The 17,722-nt window shown below is 46.9% G+C and overlaps 1 protein-coding gene across 6 annotated transcripts in view; it reads right to left on the bottom strand.

Moving 5' to 3' along the window:
* Positions 1-6,984: 6,984 nt before the first annotated feature.
* TTF1 (transcription termination factor 1) overlaps positions 6,985-17,722 on the bottom strand; it is a 34,173-nt gene continuing 23,435 nt past the window's right edge. For 4 of the 6 annotated variants that reach the window (XR_013405343.1, XR_001439854.3, XM_077967337.1 and 1 more), the window contains 2 exons: positions 8,937-9,022; positions 6,985-7,291 (listed from right to left, as the gene is read on the bottom strand). Coding sequence is in view for 3 of the 6 variants with exons in the window: in XM_077967337.1 (XP_077823463.1) it covers positions 7,017-7,291; positions 8,937-9,022 (361 nt within the window). In the remaining 3 variants the exon portion in view is untranslated. Of the gene's footprint in view, positions 7,292-8,936; positions 9,023-9,655; positions 9,799-17,722 lie in introns of those variants that run through there. The other 2 variants (XR_013405342.1, XM_077967340.1) reach the window with 1 other exon arrangement.

Raw genomic sequence — 17,722 nt, 5'->3', positions numbered from 1 at the left:
CTTGGAGCTTATATTCTGAGACAGGAGCTGGGCAGTAAACAAGTAATTCAAAAAGCAGGATAGAGATAAATGCTATACACATGACAGCAGAGTAAGGTAAATTCATGGGGGTCTGCTTGGCACTAGGGGGAGATCAGAAAATGTCTTCTCTCTGAGGAAACCGCATTTGAGTGGAAACCTCAATGAGGAGTCAGCCTTGCAAAAATGAGCCTTCCACTCTTTTCCATTGAGTAGAAAATTAAATGAGGAGTCAACCTTGCAAATTTTTGTTGCATTGTTCTAGCCAAGGAATGGTACCCACAAAGGCCATGGGGTGTTTCGTGCTATTCATTCATTCATTCATTCATTCATTCATTCAACAGCAGTTTCCTGGAGTATAGTGGGTGAGAGGAATAAGAGCCTGAGACAGGGTTGAAGAGACAAGCAACAGCAGATTGTGTAGAACCCCTGTAGACACGATGACATAGAGTTTGAATATTATCCAAAAGCATGGGGGAAGCCATTTCAAGGTTCTTTCTTTCTCTTTCTTTCTTTTTCTCTTTCTTTCTTTCTTTCTTTCTTTCTTTCTTTCTTTCTTTCTTTCTTTCTTTCGTTCTTTCGTTCTCTCTCTCTCCTTCCTTCCTTCCGTCTTCTTTGTTTCTTCCTTCCTTCCTTCCTTCCTTTCTTTCCTTCTTTCTTTCTTTCTCTCTCTCTCTCTCTTTCTCTCTCTCTCTCTTTATTTCCTTTCTTTTTTGACAGAGTCTCGCTCTGTCACCCAGGCTGGAGTGCAATGGCGTGATCACGGTTCACGGCAACCTCTGCCTCCTGGGTTCAAGCAATTCTCCTGCCTCAGCCTCCCAAGTAGCTGGGATAACAGGTGCCCACCACCACGCCTGGCTAACGTTTGTATTTTTAGGAGAAACAGGGTTTCACCATGTTGGCCAGGCTGGTCTCGAACTCCTGACCTCAGGTGATCCCCCTGCCTCGGCCTCCCAAAGTGCTGGGATTACAGGCATGAGCCACCACACCCGTCCCCATTTCAAGGTTCTCAACAGGGTGGTGCAGGATCAGTTGTTGCAGATGTGGGGACTACAGATCGGAGAAGGGCTGGTAGGGGAAGCAGGGAGATCAGTGTAACTCAGAGAATGAAGTCTGAGGTCACGGCAGGTGGCAGTGGAGGTGGCTAGAGGGCAGGTGGGCTTGGAGGCAAATGTGGTGGGGTGGGGTTTGCTCTCAGGTTGGATGTGGAGGTCCTGGAAGAAAGGATGGAAACAGAATGACTTCTAGGTTTCTGACTTGAACAAACAGAACGACTATACTGTTAGGTAGTTAGATGGACATTAGCAGCTGGGAGAGGGAGAGAGAAGAAAGCAGGAGGGCTGTCACTAAGACCAGCCCTAGCTGACCTAAGTTCAGCCCCAGACCGTCCTAACTCCACCCTAATGGATGGAATTCGTGGTAAAATCTGGGGCCAGCACATCCTGGAGGAAGAAAAACTGGGGCACAGATAATGATGGCCCATCCTCATTATACAGTCATTATAATACAATTTACATGTGGTTTTGCCCCTCTGAGTGCGCTTTTCTTAATGAATTATGGGTAAAAACACACGCAGTTTAATTTTAGGGATGTAACCATAAACTGCCAATCAAACACAGCCTAAGTTTCAACTCCTCCCACAAACCCCGTAAAAGCACCTTGAGTTTTGTAAAGAGGTGCTGATTTTACTTCCCAGAAATCAGCCTGCTCTCCCTCAGAGTGTTTTACTGGGTTGCAGTAAACCTTGCTTTAAGCTTGCATTTCAGTGTTAGTGTGCCTTTTTTTTTTTTTGAGATGGAGTCTCGCTCTGTCGCCCAGGCTTGAGTGCAGTGGCACAATCTCGGCTCACTACAAGCTCCGCCCCCTGGGTTCATGCCATTCTCCTGCCTCAGCCTCAGAGTAGCTGGGACTACAGGCGCCCGCCACCATGCCCGGCTAATTTTTTTGTGTTTTTAGTACAGACGGGGTTTTACCGTGTTCGCCAGGATGGTCTCTATTTCCTGACCTCGTGATCCACCTGCCTCAGCCTCCCAAAATGCTGGGATTACAGATGTGAGCCACCGCGCCCCGCCTAGTTTGCAATTCTTTGCTTGCTATCGCAAGAACTGAGATTGCGGGTCCAGAGCTCCAGCTCTGTTGTTCTTGGTTAAAGAATCTGTCAGGCCTCTGAGCCCAAGCCAAGCCGTCGCATCCCCTGTGACTTGCACGGATACGCCCAGATGGCCTGAAGTAACTGAAGAATCACAAAAGAAGTGCAAATGCCCTGCCTCGCCTTAACCGATGACATTCCACCACAAAAAAAGTGAAAATGGCCGGTCCTTGCCTTAAGCGATGATATTATCTTGTAAAATTCCTTTTCCTGGCTCATCCCGGCTCAAAAAGCTCCCCCACTGAGTACCTTGTGACCCCCACTCCTGCCTGCCAGAGAACAAACCCCCTTTGACCGTAATTTTCCTTTACCTACCGAAATCCTATAAAATGACCCCAGCCTTATCTCCCTTCGCTGACTCTCTTTTCGGACTCAGCCCGCCTGCACCCAGGTGAAATAAACAGCTACGTTGCTCACACAAAGCCTGTTTGGTGGTCTTTTCACACGGACGCGCATGACAGAATCCATTCCAACACAGGATGCCCAGTAACAATACCATTGGCAGAGATGAGGAAGCCTGGGGGACAAGTGACAGATTTTGAGATGGGTGTCAGCAATTAGAAAGTTGTTTGTGCTGGATGAGGTGGCTCACACTTGTAATCCCAGCACTTTGGGAGGCCGAGGTGGGCGGATCACCTGAGGTCGGGAGTTCGAGACCAGCCTGACCAAGATGAAGAAACCCCATCTCTACTAAAAATAAAAAATTAGCCAGGCGTGGTGGCACATGCCTGTAATCCCAGCTACTCGGGAGGCTGAGGCAGGAGAAACGCTTGAACCTGGGAGGCGGGAGTTGCGGTGAGCCAAGATCGCGTCATTGCACTCCAGCCTGGGCAACAAGAGCAAAACTCTATCTCAAAAAAAAAGAAAGAATGTTATTTGTAATATGATAATAGATTTCAGGTGTAAGATCCCTGCATGGAGACAGTGAGTAGGCAGATGAATTTTTTTTATCCTGGTGTTCCAGGGAGAATCTGACCTGTAACTACACACTCGGGAGGAGGGATTAGCATATACACGTTATTTCAAGTCATGGAGAGAATGTGAAGAAGCCCAAAATTGAGCTCTGAGGAACACTAACTTTTCAATGTTGAATGCAGGGGGAGGAGCGTAGCAGAAACTAATTGAGTCCATACATAAATACATACACACACACACACACACACACGTTAAATTAAGATGAGTTATACTAGAGCCTGTTTGTATGGTGTTAATGGTCCAGAACAGAAGGCTGACAATTTAGGAGAAGAATCAACAAAATATCAAAATCTCAGAAAATGCTGGGGGTAGCCAGGCGCTCACACCCTGTAATCTCAACACTTTGGGAGGCAGAGGTGGGAGGATCACTTGAGCCCAGGAATTTAAGACCAGCATGGGCAACATACAGAGACCGTGTTTCTACACAAAAATAAAAAATAAAAATTAGCTGGTGTGGTAGCACATGCCTGCTGTGGTCCCAGCTACATGGGAGGCTGAGGTGGGAGGATTGCTTGAGGCTGGGAGGTCGAAGTTGCAATGAGTTGTGATTGTGAACTCCAGCCTGGGCAACACAGTGAGACCCTGTCTCTTTAAAAAAAAAAAAAAAAAAAAAGCAGGGGATGGGCTGCAGGGGCTTAGGTGTAGGCATCGGCTTAAGTGTGGCTGGAGGTAGGTTTGTTGGCTTGGTGGAGGGAGGAAGGAGCTTATGTCTTATGGCTTCACTTTCCTAAGTGGATTATATACATAAGGCAGTAAGGGAGTGTGAGAGGGCTGACTGTGGACATGATCTGATGTGGGGAAAAGCAAAGCAAGCCTACTAGAGATTCAAAGTAGGATCCTTTGGTAACATTGTGTCCGTTTGAGCTTTATCATCATTACAGTGAAATCTGCACAGCTCAGCTGTAATTTTCTTCTGGGAATATTCAGCTCTTCAGGTGCAGGTAACAGGCAAAGGGAAGGGTTCACCCAGGTCTGGTGTCTTAAACAGGGACATGCCACAGGGGGACAGAATGCCGGGATGGAGGGTGTTCAGGAAGCAGCGATTGTATAATGGACCATGTGACAACCTGGATAAACTGGGAGCGAGCTGATGGCACGGAGGTAGGCTGAAGAATGCCTGCGCATGTATTTCAGGAAATAAACAGGAAATGGTGTTCCGGAAGCGCTCGACTGTGTAACCTCTAAGAAAGCAGGCCCCAAAGCTGCACTGTCAATGCTTGTTTTTTTTGAGATAGAGTCTCTGCCGCCCAGGCTGGAGTGCAGTCGCGGGATCTCGGCTCACTGCAACCTCTGCCTCCCGGGTTCAAGTGATTCTCCTGCCTCAGCCTCCGGAGTAGCTGGGATTACAGGCGCGCACCACCACACCCAGCTAATTTTTATATTTTTAGTAGAGATGGGGTTTCACCGTGTTGGTCAGGCTGGTCTCAAACTCCTGACCTCTGACCTCCTGATCCTCCTGCCTCGGCCTCCCAAAGTGCTGGGATTACAGGCGTGGGCCACCATGCCCAGCCTCTATTACTTTTTTTTTTTTGAGACAGGGTCTTACTCTGTCACCCAGGCTGGAGTGTAGTGGCGTGATCTCAGCTCGCTGCAACCTCCACCTCCTAGGTTCAAGTGATTCTCTTGCCTCAGCCTCCAAGTAGCTAGGATTACAGGCAGACACCACCACGCCCAGCTAATTTTCTTTGCATTTTTTTTTGGTAGAGATGGAGTTTTATCATGTTGGCCAGGCTGGTCTCTAACTCCTGACCTCAGGTGATCTGCCCGCCTTGGCCTCGTAAAGTGCTAGGATTACAGGTGTGAGCCATTGTGCCTGGCCTCTTCAGGCTTTGATGTATCTTACCAAATTGCCCTCCAAAAGGAACATAAAATTTATATTAAGTTCTTCTCCATTTGAAATATCTAGGGTGGTTTTGCTTTCCTGATTGATGGAATAGCCCACCATTGAAATTATCTTTGAATATCCTACAGGAGTTATGCCTGACTGCCTGACACTTTTTTTGTTGTTTTTTTTTGACGCGGAGTCTCGCTCTGTCGCCCAGGCTGGAGTGCAGTGGCCGGATCTCAGCTCACTGCAAGCTCCGCCTCCCGGGTTCACGCCATTCTCCTGCCTCAGCCTCCCGAGTAGCTGGGACTACAGGCGCCCGCCACCTCGCCCGGCTAGTTTTTTGTATTTTTTTAGTAGAGACGGGGTTTCACCGTGTTAGCCAGGATGGTCTCGATCTCCTGACCTCGTGATCCGCCCGTCTCGGCCTCCCAAAGTGCTGGGATTACAGGCTTGAGCCACCGCGCCCGGCCCACATTTTTTTTTTTTTTTTCTTTTCTTTTAAGCGTCTGGTCTGTCACTGTCCCCCAGGCTGGAGTACATGGTGCCATCATAGCTCACTGCAGCCTCAAACTCCTGAGCTCAAGTGATCCTCCCACCTCAGCCTTCTGAGTAGCTAAGACCATAGGCTGCACTACCGCACCTGGCTAGCACCTTTCTTTTTTTTTTTTTTTTTTTTTGAGACGGAGTCTCGCTGTGTCTCCCAGGCTGGAGTGCAGTGGCATGATCTCGGCTCACTGCAAGCTCCGCCTCCCGGGTTCACGCCATTCTCCCGCCTCAGCCTCCCAAGTAGCTGAGACTACAGGCGCCCGCCACCACGCCCGGCTAGTTTTTTGTATTTTTAGTAGAGACGGGGTTTCACCATGTTAGCCAGGATAGTCTCGATCTCCTGACCTCGTGATCCACCCGCCTCGGCCTCCCAAAGTGCTGGGATTACAGGCTTGAGCCACCGCGCCCGGCCAGCACCTTTCAATAAATATAACAGAGATGGGGTTTCACTGTGTTAGCCAGGATGGTCTCGATCTCCTGATCTTGTGATCTGCCCACCTCGGCCTCCCAAAGTGCTGGGATTATAGGCGTGAGCCACCGTGCCTGGCCCCTTCCTTCCTTTTTATAGAGACAAGTTCTCACTATGTTGCCAGGCTGGTCTCGAACTCCTGGGCTCAAGTGATACTCCTGCCTTGGCCTCCCAAAGTGCTGGGATTACAGACGTGAGCCACTGTGCCTGGCCTAAGCCAGTTTTTCTACAAGCAATGGAAGAGATTGCTATTTTTTGTTTGTTTTCAGTTAAATACCAGGTAAGTTCAGTGACTTGCTTTGACAGGACATCCTGTATGAAAAATACTTATCTTTGAACACTAGAATCAAACTCAGGAAGATGAGCTATGTACACTATGATAGGTACAAGGGAAAGAGACCTGTTTGAGGGAATGGGATTCACAACATCCACCTAACGCGAATGTGATACATATGTACATGGAGAGCAGACATCTAAACAACTGGAAACACAGCAGAAGGGCACATGCTTTTCTGAAATTGTTAACTTTCTCCTTTTCATTCAGTACCCATCTAGCTGAACTCACGTAATGAAATGTTCATAGAATGTGACCCTATTCTCTGCTACAATTAGAGGGATTTGTGAAACTTTTGTCCTTTAATAAAACCATTAGTTGTAATTATTTATTAAATCAATCCATATGCTCCTCTTTCTTTTCACATTCAAATACACTTTAATATGAATGGCAATACATTTTAATGCTCCAGAGGAAAGAGTAGAACTCTGGCCATTGTACATTCTTTATTAAACATCAATACTGAAAACAGATTTACTGACACATATATATATAAATATAATCAAACTGATAAAAAGGGACAAGAAATAGTAATCTCTCTCTCATGTGGTGGTGCGACTTTGGCTCACTGCAACCTCCGCCTCCTGGGTTCAACTGATTCTCCTGCCTCAGCCTCCCAAGTTGAAATTACAGGTGAGTACCACCACACCTGGCTAATTTTTGCATTTTTAGTAGTGACAGGTCTTCATCATGTTGGTCAGGCTGGTCTCGAACTCCTGATCTCAGATGACCCACTGGCGTCAGCCTCCCAAAGTGCTGGAATTACAGGCGTGAGCCACGGCGCCTGGCCTTCACTTTCTTTTTCTATGTCCTCTCCTTCACTATCGTCTTCATAATAAAAGATGTCTCGAAACGGGAAAACTTGCTTGGGTGCTGCAGGAGTCTGGATTTCAGTGCCTTTTTTCTGCAACATCTTTTCTAACTTTTCTTTAAGGAAAGGTAGAGTCGTCTCATAAAGGTAGTCGATGATCTCTACAGAAAAGAAATTTAATTGTGCAATTATCTGTCTGTACAAGGCCTCTTTTTTTTTTTTTTTTTTTTTTGAGACGGAGTCTTGCTCTGTCGCCCAGGCTGGAGTGCAGTGGCCGGATCTCAGCTCACTGCAAGCTCCGCCTCCCGGGTTCACGCCATTCTCCTGCCTCAGCCTCCCGAGTAGCTGGGACTATAGGCGCCCGCCGCCTCGCCTGGCTAGTTTTTTGTATTTTTTAGTAGAGACGGGGTTTCACCGTGTTAGCCAGGATGGTCTCGATCTCCTGACCTCGTGATCCACCCGTCTCGGCCTCCCAAAGTGCTGGGATTACAGGCTTGAGCCACCGCGCGCGGCCTGGACAAGGCCTCTTATCACGGTTGAGGCATGCAGGAGACTGGTAATGACTATGAACTGCTCCTGTTATTGCTGTGTGTAAGGTCTGGTTCCAGTTGGTTTACTCACATTCACTTCTTTAATCCTTGCAAAAATCCTATGAGTTAGGCACTATTTTTAACTTGTTTTTCAACTGAGGAAACCAAGGCATAAAGACATTAAGAGACTTGCCCAGGGTCATGGAGTTCATAAGGATTCAAACCCAGGTAGTGATGTCTGCTGAACGCAAAGACGCATTTCATCACAGCCCAGGATACGATATCATCCAAATGGTGGGTCCAGGAGAAACACCAGTGCTGCACAGACACTGAGAGAGAGCACAGGCCTGCAAGTTTGTTAGTGAAAATCCAGGCTCTGGACTCGGTCTAGAGACTAGGAATTGGTAGATCTGAAATGAGGCCCAGAAATTTGTATCTTTTTTTTTTTTTTTTTTGAGATAGGGTCTGGCTGTGTCACCCCAGCTGGAGTGCAGCGGTGCGATCACTGCAGCCTGGAACTCCCAGGCTCAAGCAATCCCCCCCTCTCAGCCTCCCAAGTAACTGGGAACACAGACATGCACCACCATTCCCGGATAATTTTTGTATTTTTTGTAGAGATAGGGGTGTGTGTGGGGGGGAGGGAGGGTCTCTCTAGGTTGCCCAGGATGGTCTTGAATTCCTCGTCTTAGGCGATCCTCCTACCTTGGCCTCTCAAAAAGTGTTGGGATTACAGACATAAGCCACTGCATCTGGCCAGGAATTTGTGTTTTTAACAAGTTTCTCACATGGCTCTGATGATCCGAGTTTGGGACTTACATATCTAAAACATCCACAAATGGCTACAAAGAAGGAACTGGGTGTCTTTCATTCTTTCTGGAACGCGTGTATGCTTCTGTGTGTATGTGCATGTGTATGTGTGTACGTGCATGTGGTGTGTGTGAGTGCATGCATGTGGTGTGGTGCACAGGCATGTCGTGTGCATGTGCTGTGTGCACATGAGTGTGTGTGTGTGAGATGGTAACACCAGCAGGACTCAGCTATTTACAGAGTGGTCACTAAGTGTCAAGCACCGGGATGACCACACCTTACACGTTCATGGCCTCATTTAGGACTTCGGAAAGTCCTGCCACGTAGGGATTACACCTGCCTGTTTCCACCATTTTGCAGCTGACGAAGCTGAGGCTCTAAGTCCAGTCACTTGCCGAGGTGACTTTCATTACCAGCACGTGGCACCAAACGCCATGTTCTTAGCCATATAAATATTAACAATACTAACCTGGAAAAGTCTTTTTCTGCCAAAATGGAACATAGATAGCTTTCAGCCTAGAAAATTTCGTTTGAACATAAGATGGAGGAACATCACTTTAGAAAAGGAAAGAAAAGATAAAAAGCAAGTTAGTTTAAAAATCTATGATTTCAATACAGTGTAGTCAGTACATTGATTCAGGTGAGGTTTATAGCTTTACATAAACATAAGATCATCATACATGTGTGATACAAATATGACACAATGTTGTTTTTTTTTTTTTTTTTTTTTTTTTTTTTTTTTTTTTGAGACAGAGTCTCGCTCTGTCGCCCAGGCTGGAGTGCAGTGGCGCAATCTCGGCTCACTGCAAGCTCCGCCTCCCGGGTTCACGCCATTCTCCTGCCTCAGCCTCCTGAGTAGCTGGGACTACAGGCGCCCGCCACCGCGCCCGGCTAATTTTTTGTATTTTTAGTAGAAACGGGGTTTCACCGTGGTCTCGATCTCCTGACCTTGTGATCCGCCCGCCTCGGCTTCCCAAAGTGCTGGGATTACAGGCGTGAGCCACCGCGCCCGGCCAAATATGACACAATGTTTTGTGGAAGACAGAAAGCTATTGTTTATTTGGTTTAAAAAAAACGTAAAGGGGAAAAAGAATCAGTAGTACAGAATGGATTTGGTTTAAATTAAAATAACTTCTATCACTAGTCGAGAAGGCAAAGTATAATGCTGGCCAATGTGCTGATGCTTACCTGGTGCTCAGCCCTGCCCGAAGCACCTTAACTGCAGCAATAAATAATCCTCACGACAACTCGAGGAGGGAGCTACCACTCTCTCCCTCGTGCTGGAGAGATGAGGAAACTGAGGCACAGACAGGTTGCCCAAGTTCACACGGCTAATCAGGGATAGAGCAGAGACTTCAGCAGGTAGTGTGACTCCAGATCCTTCCCTTTTAATCATTACACTCAGGACAACGTATTGGTCACAATTCAAAGATAGATGTTCCCTGATATTTATCTTACAAAGCTAAAAAAAAAGCAGATGCTTACGAGGTTTTGGTACGTTTTCAATTTACAATACATTTCAATTTACAATAAGTGGGTCAGAAATTATTCTTTAATTGTTTTTTTTTTTTTTTTTTTGAGACGGAGTCTCGCTCAGCCCAGGCTGGAGTGCAGTGGCGCGATCTCAGCTCACTGCAAGCTCCGCCTCCTGGGTTCACGCCATTCTCCTGCCTCAGCCTCCCGAGTAGCTGGGACTACAGGCGCCCGCCACCGCGCCCGGCTGATTTTTTGTATTTTTAGTAGAGATGGGGTTTCACCGTGGTCTCGATGTCCTGACCTTGTGATCCGCCCGCCTCGGCCTCCCAAAGTGCTGGGATTACAGGCGTGAGCCACCGCGCCCGGCCAATTGTTTTTTAAAGTAAAAACCACCAACTTAACTTATTGGGCACTTTTTCCTAATAAAAGGGGAACATTCAAAAACAATTAACTAATCCAGTAGTTAAAATAATTAGCATGAAGAATTTGATCTGTTAAGTATGTAGAGGTAAAAGGTGATCAGATTCTTCCAACCTCTTCATTACAGTAATCACTAGCTGAGGACGTATGTGCCAGGTACCAGACTATGTCTCTTTCTTGCATTATCTTTTTTTTGGGGGGGGGGATGGAGTCTCGCTGTGTCACCCAGGCTGGAGTGCAGTGGCACATTCTCGGTTCACTGCAACCTCTGCCTCCAGGGTTCAAGTCGTTCTCCTGGCTCAGCCTCCTGAGTAGCTGGGAATACATGTGCCCGCCACCACGCCAGGCTAAATTTTTGTATTTTTAGTAGAGACAGAGTTTCACCATGCTGGCCAGACTGGTCTTGAACTCTTGACTTCAGGTGATCCACCCGCCTTGGCCTCCCAAGTGCTGGGACTCCAGGCGTGAGCCACTGCACCTGGCCCATTATCTCCTTTAGCCCTCCTAATGGCCTATTAAATCATTATGCCCATGAGGAAACAAAAGGCTCAGACAAATAGGTAACAATTGCCCGCAGACTTTAAGTGGAGTCCCTGGACTCTATGCCAAATCTGTCTCACTCTGAAACCCCAGCTCTAAGGCAGCCTGTGCCTTTCCCCTTCCCATGATGCTGTGCGCCCAACATGCTGCAGACCCAAGCCCATGCCTCGAGAAATAACAATAATTGATCTGGACATTTTAAAACTAAGCAAGTGTTACATCTCATTAGGTGGAGATGCTATCCTTAAATCCTGCTTATATCATTCACAAAGAAGTCTTTAAGAATCTGAGGAGACTGAACTTTCAATATAAATTTTACCATTTTAATTTGTTATTAAAACTTTGAGAGTATATAGTATTTCAAACAGTATTTGACTAGATGCCAGAAACTCTATCTTAGAGTTTCGAGATTTGTAAATCTTAAATAGATAATCAGTTCATCAGTTACCCCCAGCCTGGATTTCGTGGGGCCCTTTTATTTATTTTTATTTTTTTGAGACAGGGTCTCACTTTGTCACCCAGGCTGGAATGCAGTGGCGTGATCTCGGCTCACTGCAACTTCTGTCTCCCAGGCTCAAGTGATCCTCCCACCTCAGCCTCCAGAGTAGCTGGGACAACAGGCATGTGTCACCACACCCAGCTTAATAATCAGTTTTTATTTTTTTATTTTTATTTTTTTTATTTTATTTATTTTTTTTTGAGACGGAGTCTCGCTCTGTCGCCCAGGCTGGAGTGCAGTGGCCGGATCTCAGCTCAATGCAAGCTCCGCCTCCCGGGTTCACGCCATTCTCCTGCCTCAGCCTCCCGAGTAGCTGGGACTACAGGCGCCAGCTACCTCGCCCGGCTAGTTTTTTGTATTTTTTAGTAGAGACGGGGTTTCACCGTGTTAGCCAGGATGGTCTTGATCTCCTGACCTCGTGATCCGCCCGTCTCGGCCTCCCAAAGTGCTGGGATTACAGGCTTGAGCTACCGCGCCTGGCCAATAATCAGTTTTTAAACATGTAGTTTTACTTAAAACCATAAAAACCCATTTTAATTTTAAAAATCATGTGATTTGAAGAAATGTCACAAAGTATACACAAATTTAATGGAAAAGTTTTTGTTTTTTTTTTTGAGACGGAGTCTTGCTCTGTCACCCAGGCTGGAGTGCAGTGGCCGGATCTCAGCTCACTGCAAGCTCCTCCTCTCGGGTTCACGCCATTCTCCTGCCTCAGCCTCCCGAGTAGCTGGGACTACAGGCGCCCGCCACCTCGCCCGGCTAGTTTTTTGTATTTTTTAGTAGAGACGGGGTTTCACCGTATTAGCCAGGATGGTCTCGATCTCCTGACCTCATGATCCGCCCGTCTCGGCCTCCCAAAGTGCTGGGATTACAGGCTTGAGCCACCGCGCCCGGCCGAAAAGTTTTTTTTTTTTTGAGACAGAGTCTGGCTCTGTCGCTCAGGCTGGAGTGCAGTGACGCAATCTCGGCTCACTGCAGCCTCCGTCTCCCGGGTTCAAGCAATTCTGCCTCAGTCTCCCCACTAGCTGGGATTACTGGTGCCTGCCACCATGCCCAGCTAATTGTTGCATTTTAGTAAAGATGGGGTGATAGGATTTCACCATGTTGGACAGGTTGGTCTCAAACTCCTGACCTCAAGCAATCCACCTGTCTTGGCCTCCCAAAGTGCTGGGATTTGACTTCAGGTGATCCACCCGCCTTGGATTTAAAGTTTAAATCCTTCTTTTTTTTTTTTTTTTTTTGAGACAGAGTCTTGCTCTGTCGCCCAGGCTGGAGTGCAGTGGCTGGATCTCAGCTCACTGCAAGCTCTGCCTCCCGGGTTTACGCCATTCTCCTGCCTCAGCCTCCCGAGTAGCTGGACTGCAGGGGCCCGCCGCCTCGCCCAGCTAGGTTTTTTTTTGTATTTTTTAGTAGAGACGGGGTTTCACTGTGTTAGCCAGGATGGTCTCGATCTCCTGACCTCGTGATCCGCCCGCCTCGGCCTCCCAAAGTGCTGGGATTACAGGCTTGAGCCACCGCGCCCGGCCAGTTTAAACCCTTCTTAATGGTTCCACAGAATATTGACTAGAAACAAAACAAAACCTTTCCTAATGGACCAATGGCGACCTCACACCAGTAACCACACTTCTGGAAGTCAGACAGGCTGCAGCACCCTCACCCCACTGTCTACCTTCCAAAACCAAAGGCCAAGCGATCCCTCAACATCCCTGCATCTGAAAGTCACTGATCCCCGAGCCCCATGATGCTCGACAACACGTAGAGGGCCTGTGTGCTGCAGCCCAGCTCTCCCTTGCTTAGCAAGCAGTTAAGTTCAGATATCGAGAGTGGTGGCCTCTCCAATCACAGGAACGGATTAAAAAGGAAGAGCTGTGTACAGTGAAGGCTCACAGTGAAGGTAAAGAGAGACAGCTTATAAACACAAGAGCCATGTTCAATCTCACTTCACAGATGAGAAATGCAAATGAAAACCACAAGGAAACCAACAGAAGCTTAAAGAGAAACAGGATCTTTATATAGTCTCAAAATGTCTCCCCACAGCCATTTCTTACCACCAAAGGAAGAACCAGTATTTTTATACAGTGGGGAAAAGAGGCAGATGCTGCCTTAGCCAAATAATCAAAACGAGAATCAGGTGCCTCGTGACATAATGCAGTGATAGAAAACATCAGGAATATGCTGTACTCCTGCCCAAAGGACACAGCCTGAATCTCCTCAAGTGGAAATACCAGACAAGTGTCAACTGTGGACATTCCACAAAACACCTAGTCCGTATTCCTCCAAAATTTCACTACCATCAACAGCAAAGATGGACGATGTTCATAGATTAAAAGACAGTAAGAAAGGCCTGGCGTGGTGGCTCACATCTGTAATCCCAGCACTTTGAGAGGGATTAAGGCCAGGAGTTCGAAACTAGCCTGGACAACATGGCAAAACCCCATCTCTTCACTTAAGGCCAGGAGTTCAAGACTAGCCTGGGCAACATGGCGAAACCCCATCTCTACTAAAAATACACACACACGCACACACACACACACACAAAAGGTTGGGTGTGGTGGCTCACGCCTGTAATCTCAGCAATTTGGGAGGCTGAAGTGGGTGGATCACTTGAGGTCAGGAGTTTGAGACCAGCCTAGCCAACATGGTGAAACCTTGTCTCTATTAAAAATACAAAAATTAGCCAGGTGTGGTGGCAGTTACCTGTAATCCCAGCTACTCGGAGGCTGAGACAGGAGAACTGCTTGAACCCAGAAGGTGGAGGTTGCAGGGAACTGAGATCATGCTGTTGCACTCCAGCTTGGGCGACAAGAGTGAAAATCCGTCTCAAAAAAAAAAAAAAAAAAAAAGAAAATTAACTAATTGAAAAAAAAAAATTTAGCCAGGCAGGGTGGTGCATGCCTCTAATTCCAGCTATTCAGATGGCTGAGGCACAAGAATTGCTTGAACCCAGGAGGCGGAGGGTGCAGTGAGCCGAGACCACGCCATTGCACTCCAGCCTGGGCAACAGAGTGAGACTGTTGTCTCCAAAAAAAAAAAAAGGACACCAAGGAAATGGAACAGTTAAAGGGGGGAAATGCTACCAAGGACATCACTGGGAGGACTGGTGAAATCTGAATGTAGACTATGTTTTAGAGGGTGGTACTATATCATTGTGAAACTTCCTGATTCTCAATTGTACTGTGGTTATGTAAAATAACATCCTTGCTTGGGAAGTGGTATCTGCCACTAACTCTTAAATGGTTATGGGAAAAACCGTTATTCCTTTGGAGGAGGGGGACAGGGATGATAAAGTTAATGCAGCAGAATGTTCAGAAGAGGCGACTCTGGGTGAAGGGGATGCGGGGTTCTTTCTGTTATTCTTACAACTTGTTTAGCTTTTTGAAGCCTTTAAGAGACTTTGCACACATCTCATTTGCCTTTCTTGCGTGTCTTCGGTGGCAGGTGGGCTGGAGGGAGGGCTGGTCTGATTTGGTCCAGAGCACAGAGACTGGAAGTCTCGAATAAACACACACATCGCAGCTTTCCTGTTCTGTGGCGCTGGCTGGCACGCCACCCTGCAACCCAGGCAGTGTTTCTTCACCCAAGACTGTATCTTGGCGCTCTCTGTGCCCCCCCACCGAGGGGCTTTCTCATTATTTTTTGTAGCTATAAAGAATTTCACTGTGGCCAGACGTGATGGGTCACGCCTGTAATCCCAGCACTTTGGGAGGCTGAGGCGGGTGGATCACGAGGTCAGGAGATCGAGACCATCCTGGCTAACACGGTGAAACCCCGTCTCTACTAAAAATACAAAAAATTAGCCAGGCGTGGTAGTGGGCGCCTGTAGTCCCAGCTACTCGGGAGGCTGAGGCAGGAGAATGGCGTGAACCCAGGAGGCAGAGCTTGCAGTGAGCAGAGATGGTGCCACTGCACTCCAGCCTGGGTGACAGAGCAAGACTCTGTCTCAAAAAAAAAAAAAAAAAAAAAAGAATTTCACTGTATGGGTAAAATATATATATAGTCAGTCTCCTATTAACAGGCATTTTGCAGTCAGTTACTTTGTATACAACTCATTTCATGGATGTGTGAAGTTGTTTTGTAGAATGTATTTTAGAAATGGAATTACTTGATTCCAAATGGAATTATTAGAATTATTTGAATTTTGAAAGGTACTAAGGCTGCAAAGTATGTAAAATTTACCAAAAAAGATAACAATAATTGGAGGGAGTGAATGTAGATGTTGAATAAGGATGACTGGAGTTTGACAGTTGCTAAATTGGTTCATTTATTTTGTTATCTGTCTAAAATTTTCCTAATAAAGTTTCTGAAAAAATAATTGGGCATTGCTAATAAAGCAGTACTTAGAAGAAAACATATGGCCTTAAATGTATATTACAAAGAAAGAAAAATGGCAAATGAGCTAAGAACCCATCTCAAGAGGTTGAAAAACAGCAGAAAGATAAACTCAAAGAGAGCTGAAGGGAGGGTATGATAAGGAGCTGACATTAGAATAATCACAAGATAGGGTCAATGCAATCAAAGCTGGTGTTTTGAAAAGGCAATCTCTGGTAACTCCTATTCGAGGAGTAAAAAAAGAAAGTAGGTATAAATAGCCAACAATAGCCATCAGGACATTACTCAGATCCTGCAGACATTTTGCATAAACCATCTCTGGAAAATAGACACTGGTTTCCTGCAGGGCTGTGTGGCTGGTGAGTGGTGAGGGGACACTTTTCACTGTGTTTCCTTTCATGTTTCTTTTTTCTTTTCTCTTTTTTTTTTTTGAGATGGAGTCTTGCTGTGTTGCCCAGGCTGGAGTGCAATGGCACGATCTTGGCTTACTGCAACTTCTGCCTCCTAGGTTCAAGCAATTCTCCTGCCTCAGCCTCCTGAGTAACTGGGACTACAGGCACTTGCCATCGTGCCTGGCTAATTTTTGTATTTTTGTAGAGACGGAGTTGAACCATGTTTGCCAGGCTGGTGTTGAACTCCTGACCTCAGGTGACCTGCCCACCTCGGCCTCCCAAAGTGCTGGGATTACAGGCAAGAGCCACGGTGCCTGGCCTATGTTTCTTCAATTCTGGACTATGTAATCTATTACCTATTCCAAAAAAAAAGGTAAAATCAAACTGACCAGTCAAGTCCTTTTTCCTTACGGGTGGGGCATGATACTCAGTTCTGTATTTGAATTGTCACACACAACTAAAATGTTCTAACTGGGAACCAACCAAGTCATTTAACCAGTGCTAAAGCACGGGGTCTTGGCAGGGTAGCACATCAGTCACCTGGAGCTCTGAACTATCCCAATGGCCAGACCCCACACACCAGACCAATCCTATTCATGTGGCACTTGTATTTTTTTTTTTTTTGAGACGGAGTCTGGCTCTGTTGCCCAGGCTGGAGTGCAGTGGCGCAATCTCGGCTCACTGCAAGCTCCGCCTCCCGGGTTCATGCCATTCTCCTGCCTCAGCCTCCGGAGTAGCTGGGACTACAGGCGCCTGCCACCTCGCCCAGCTAATTTTTTGTATTTTTTTTAGTAGAGACGGGGTTTCACCGTGGTCTCGATCTCCTGACCTTGTGATCCGCCCGCCTCGGCCTCCCAAAGAGTTGCGATTACAGGCGTGATCCACCGTGTCCGGCCCGGCACTTGTATTTTTTAAAAGTTCCCCAGATGATTTTGAAGTGAGAGCTGGGCTGAAAACCAGAGAATTGCTAGTGCTTACAAAGTTTCAAATTGGGTACACAAAGGTCACTGGAACTCCTGGATGTCTAGAGCGTGTGCTGTGTTGTCAACTGTCTGGAGTCCCCTGAAGCGTGGGAGTCTGGCCTGCAGACCCACCCAGCCCATTGCTACCATCGTTTTACTCACTGTCCTGGGCCACCTGGCCCCTTTCCAGTCCCCTGAATGTGCCCAGCCAGCACCGGCTCAAGGTGTCTGCATTCACTACTCTGTCCGAACACCCTTCAGTCTCATCCCCGCATGGCTACCCTGCCACCGCTTCGGCTTCCAAAGTCTTCCCTAACCACCCTGATTGCCCCCAGTCCCTTCTACTCTATTTTTGTTTTCTTTTTGGTACCATGCTGTCTGAAATGAGCTTATCTGTTTACAGTCTCTTCCCAGAACTAAATGTGAGTTCCTAAAGTCCTTATTCATCACTACGTTTTGCGCCTGGTATACAGAAGGTAGTCAATAATTATTATTAGTTTGATATCATTATCATCAATGTAGTTTTTAGGTTAATTCTTTTTTTTTTTTTTTTTTTTTTTTTTTTTGAGACGGAGTCTCGCTCTGTGGCCCACGCTGGAGTGCAGTGGCCGGATCTCACTTCACTGCAAGCTCCGCC

This window comes from Macaca mulatta, chromosome 15 (assembly GCF_049350105.2).
Source record: "Macaca mulatta isolate MMU2019108-1 chromosome 15, T2T-MMU8v2.0, whole genome shotgun sequence".
In the NCBI taxonomy this organism is placed as follows: domain Eukaryota; kingdom Metazoa; phylum Chordata; class Mammalia; order Primates; family Cercopithecidae; genus Macaca; species Macaca mulatta.
This window is presented reverse-complemented; position numbering and strand designations above follow the sequence as displayed.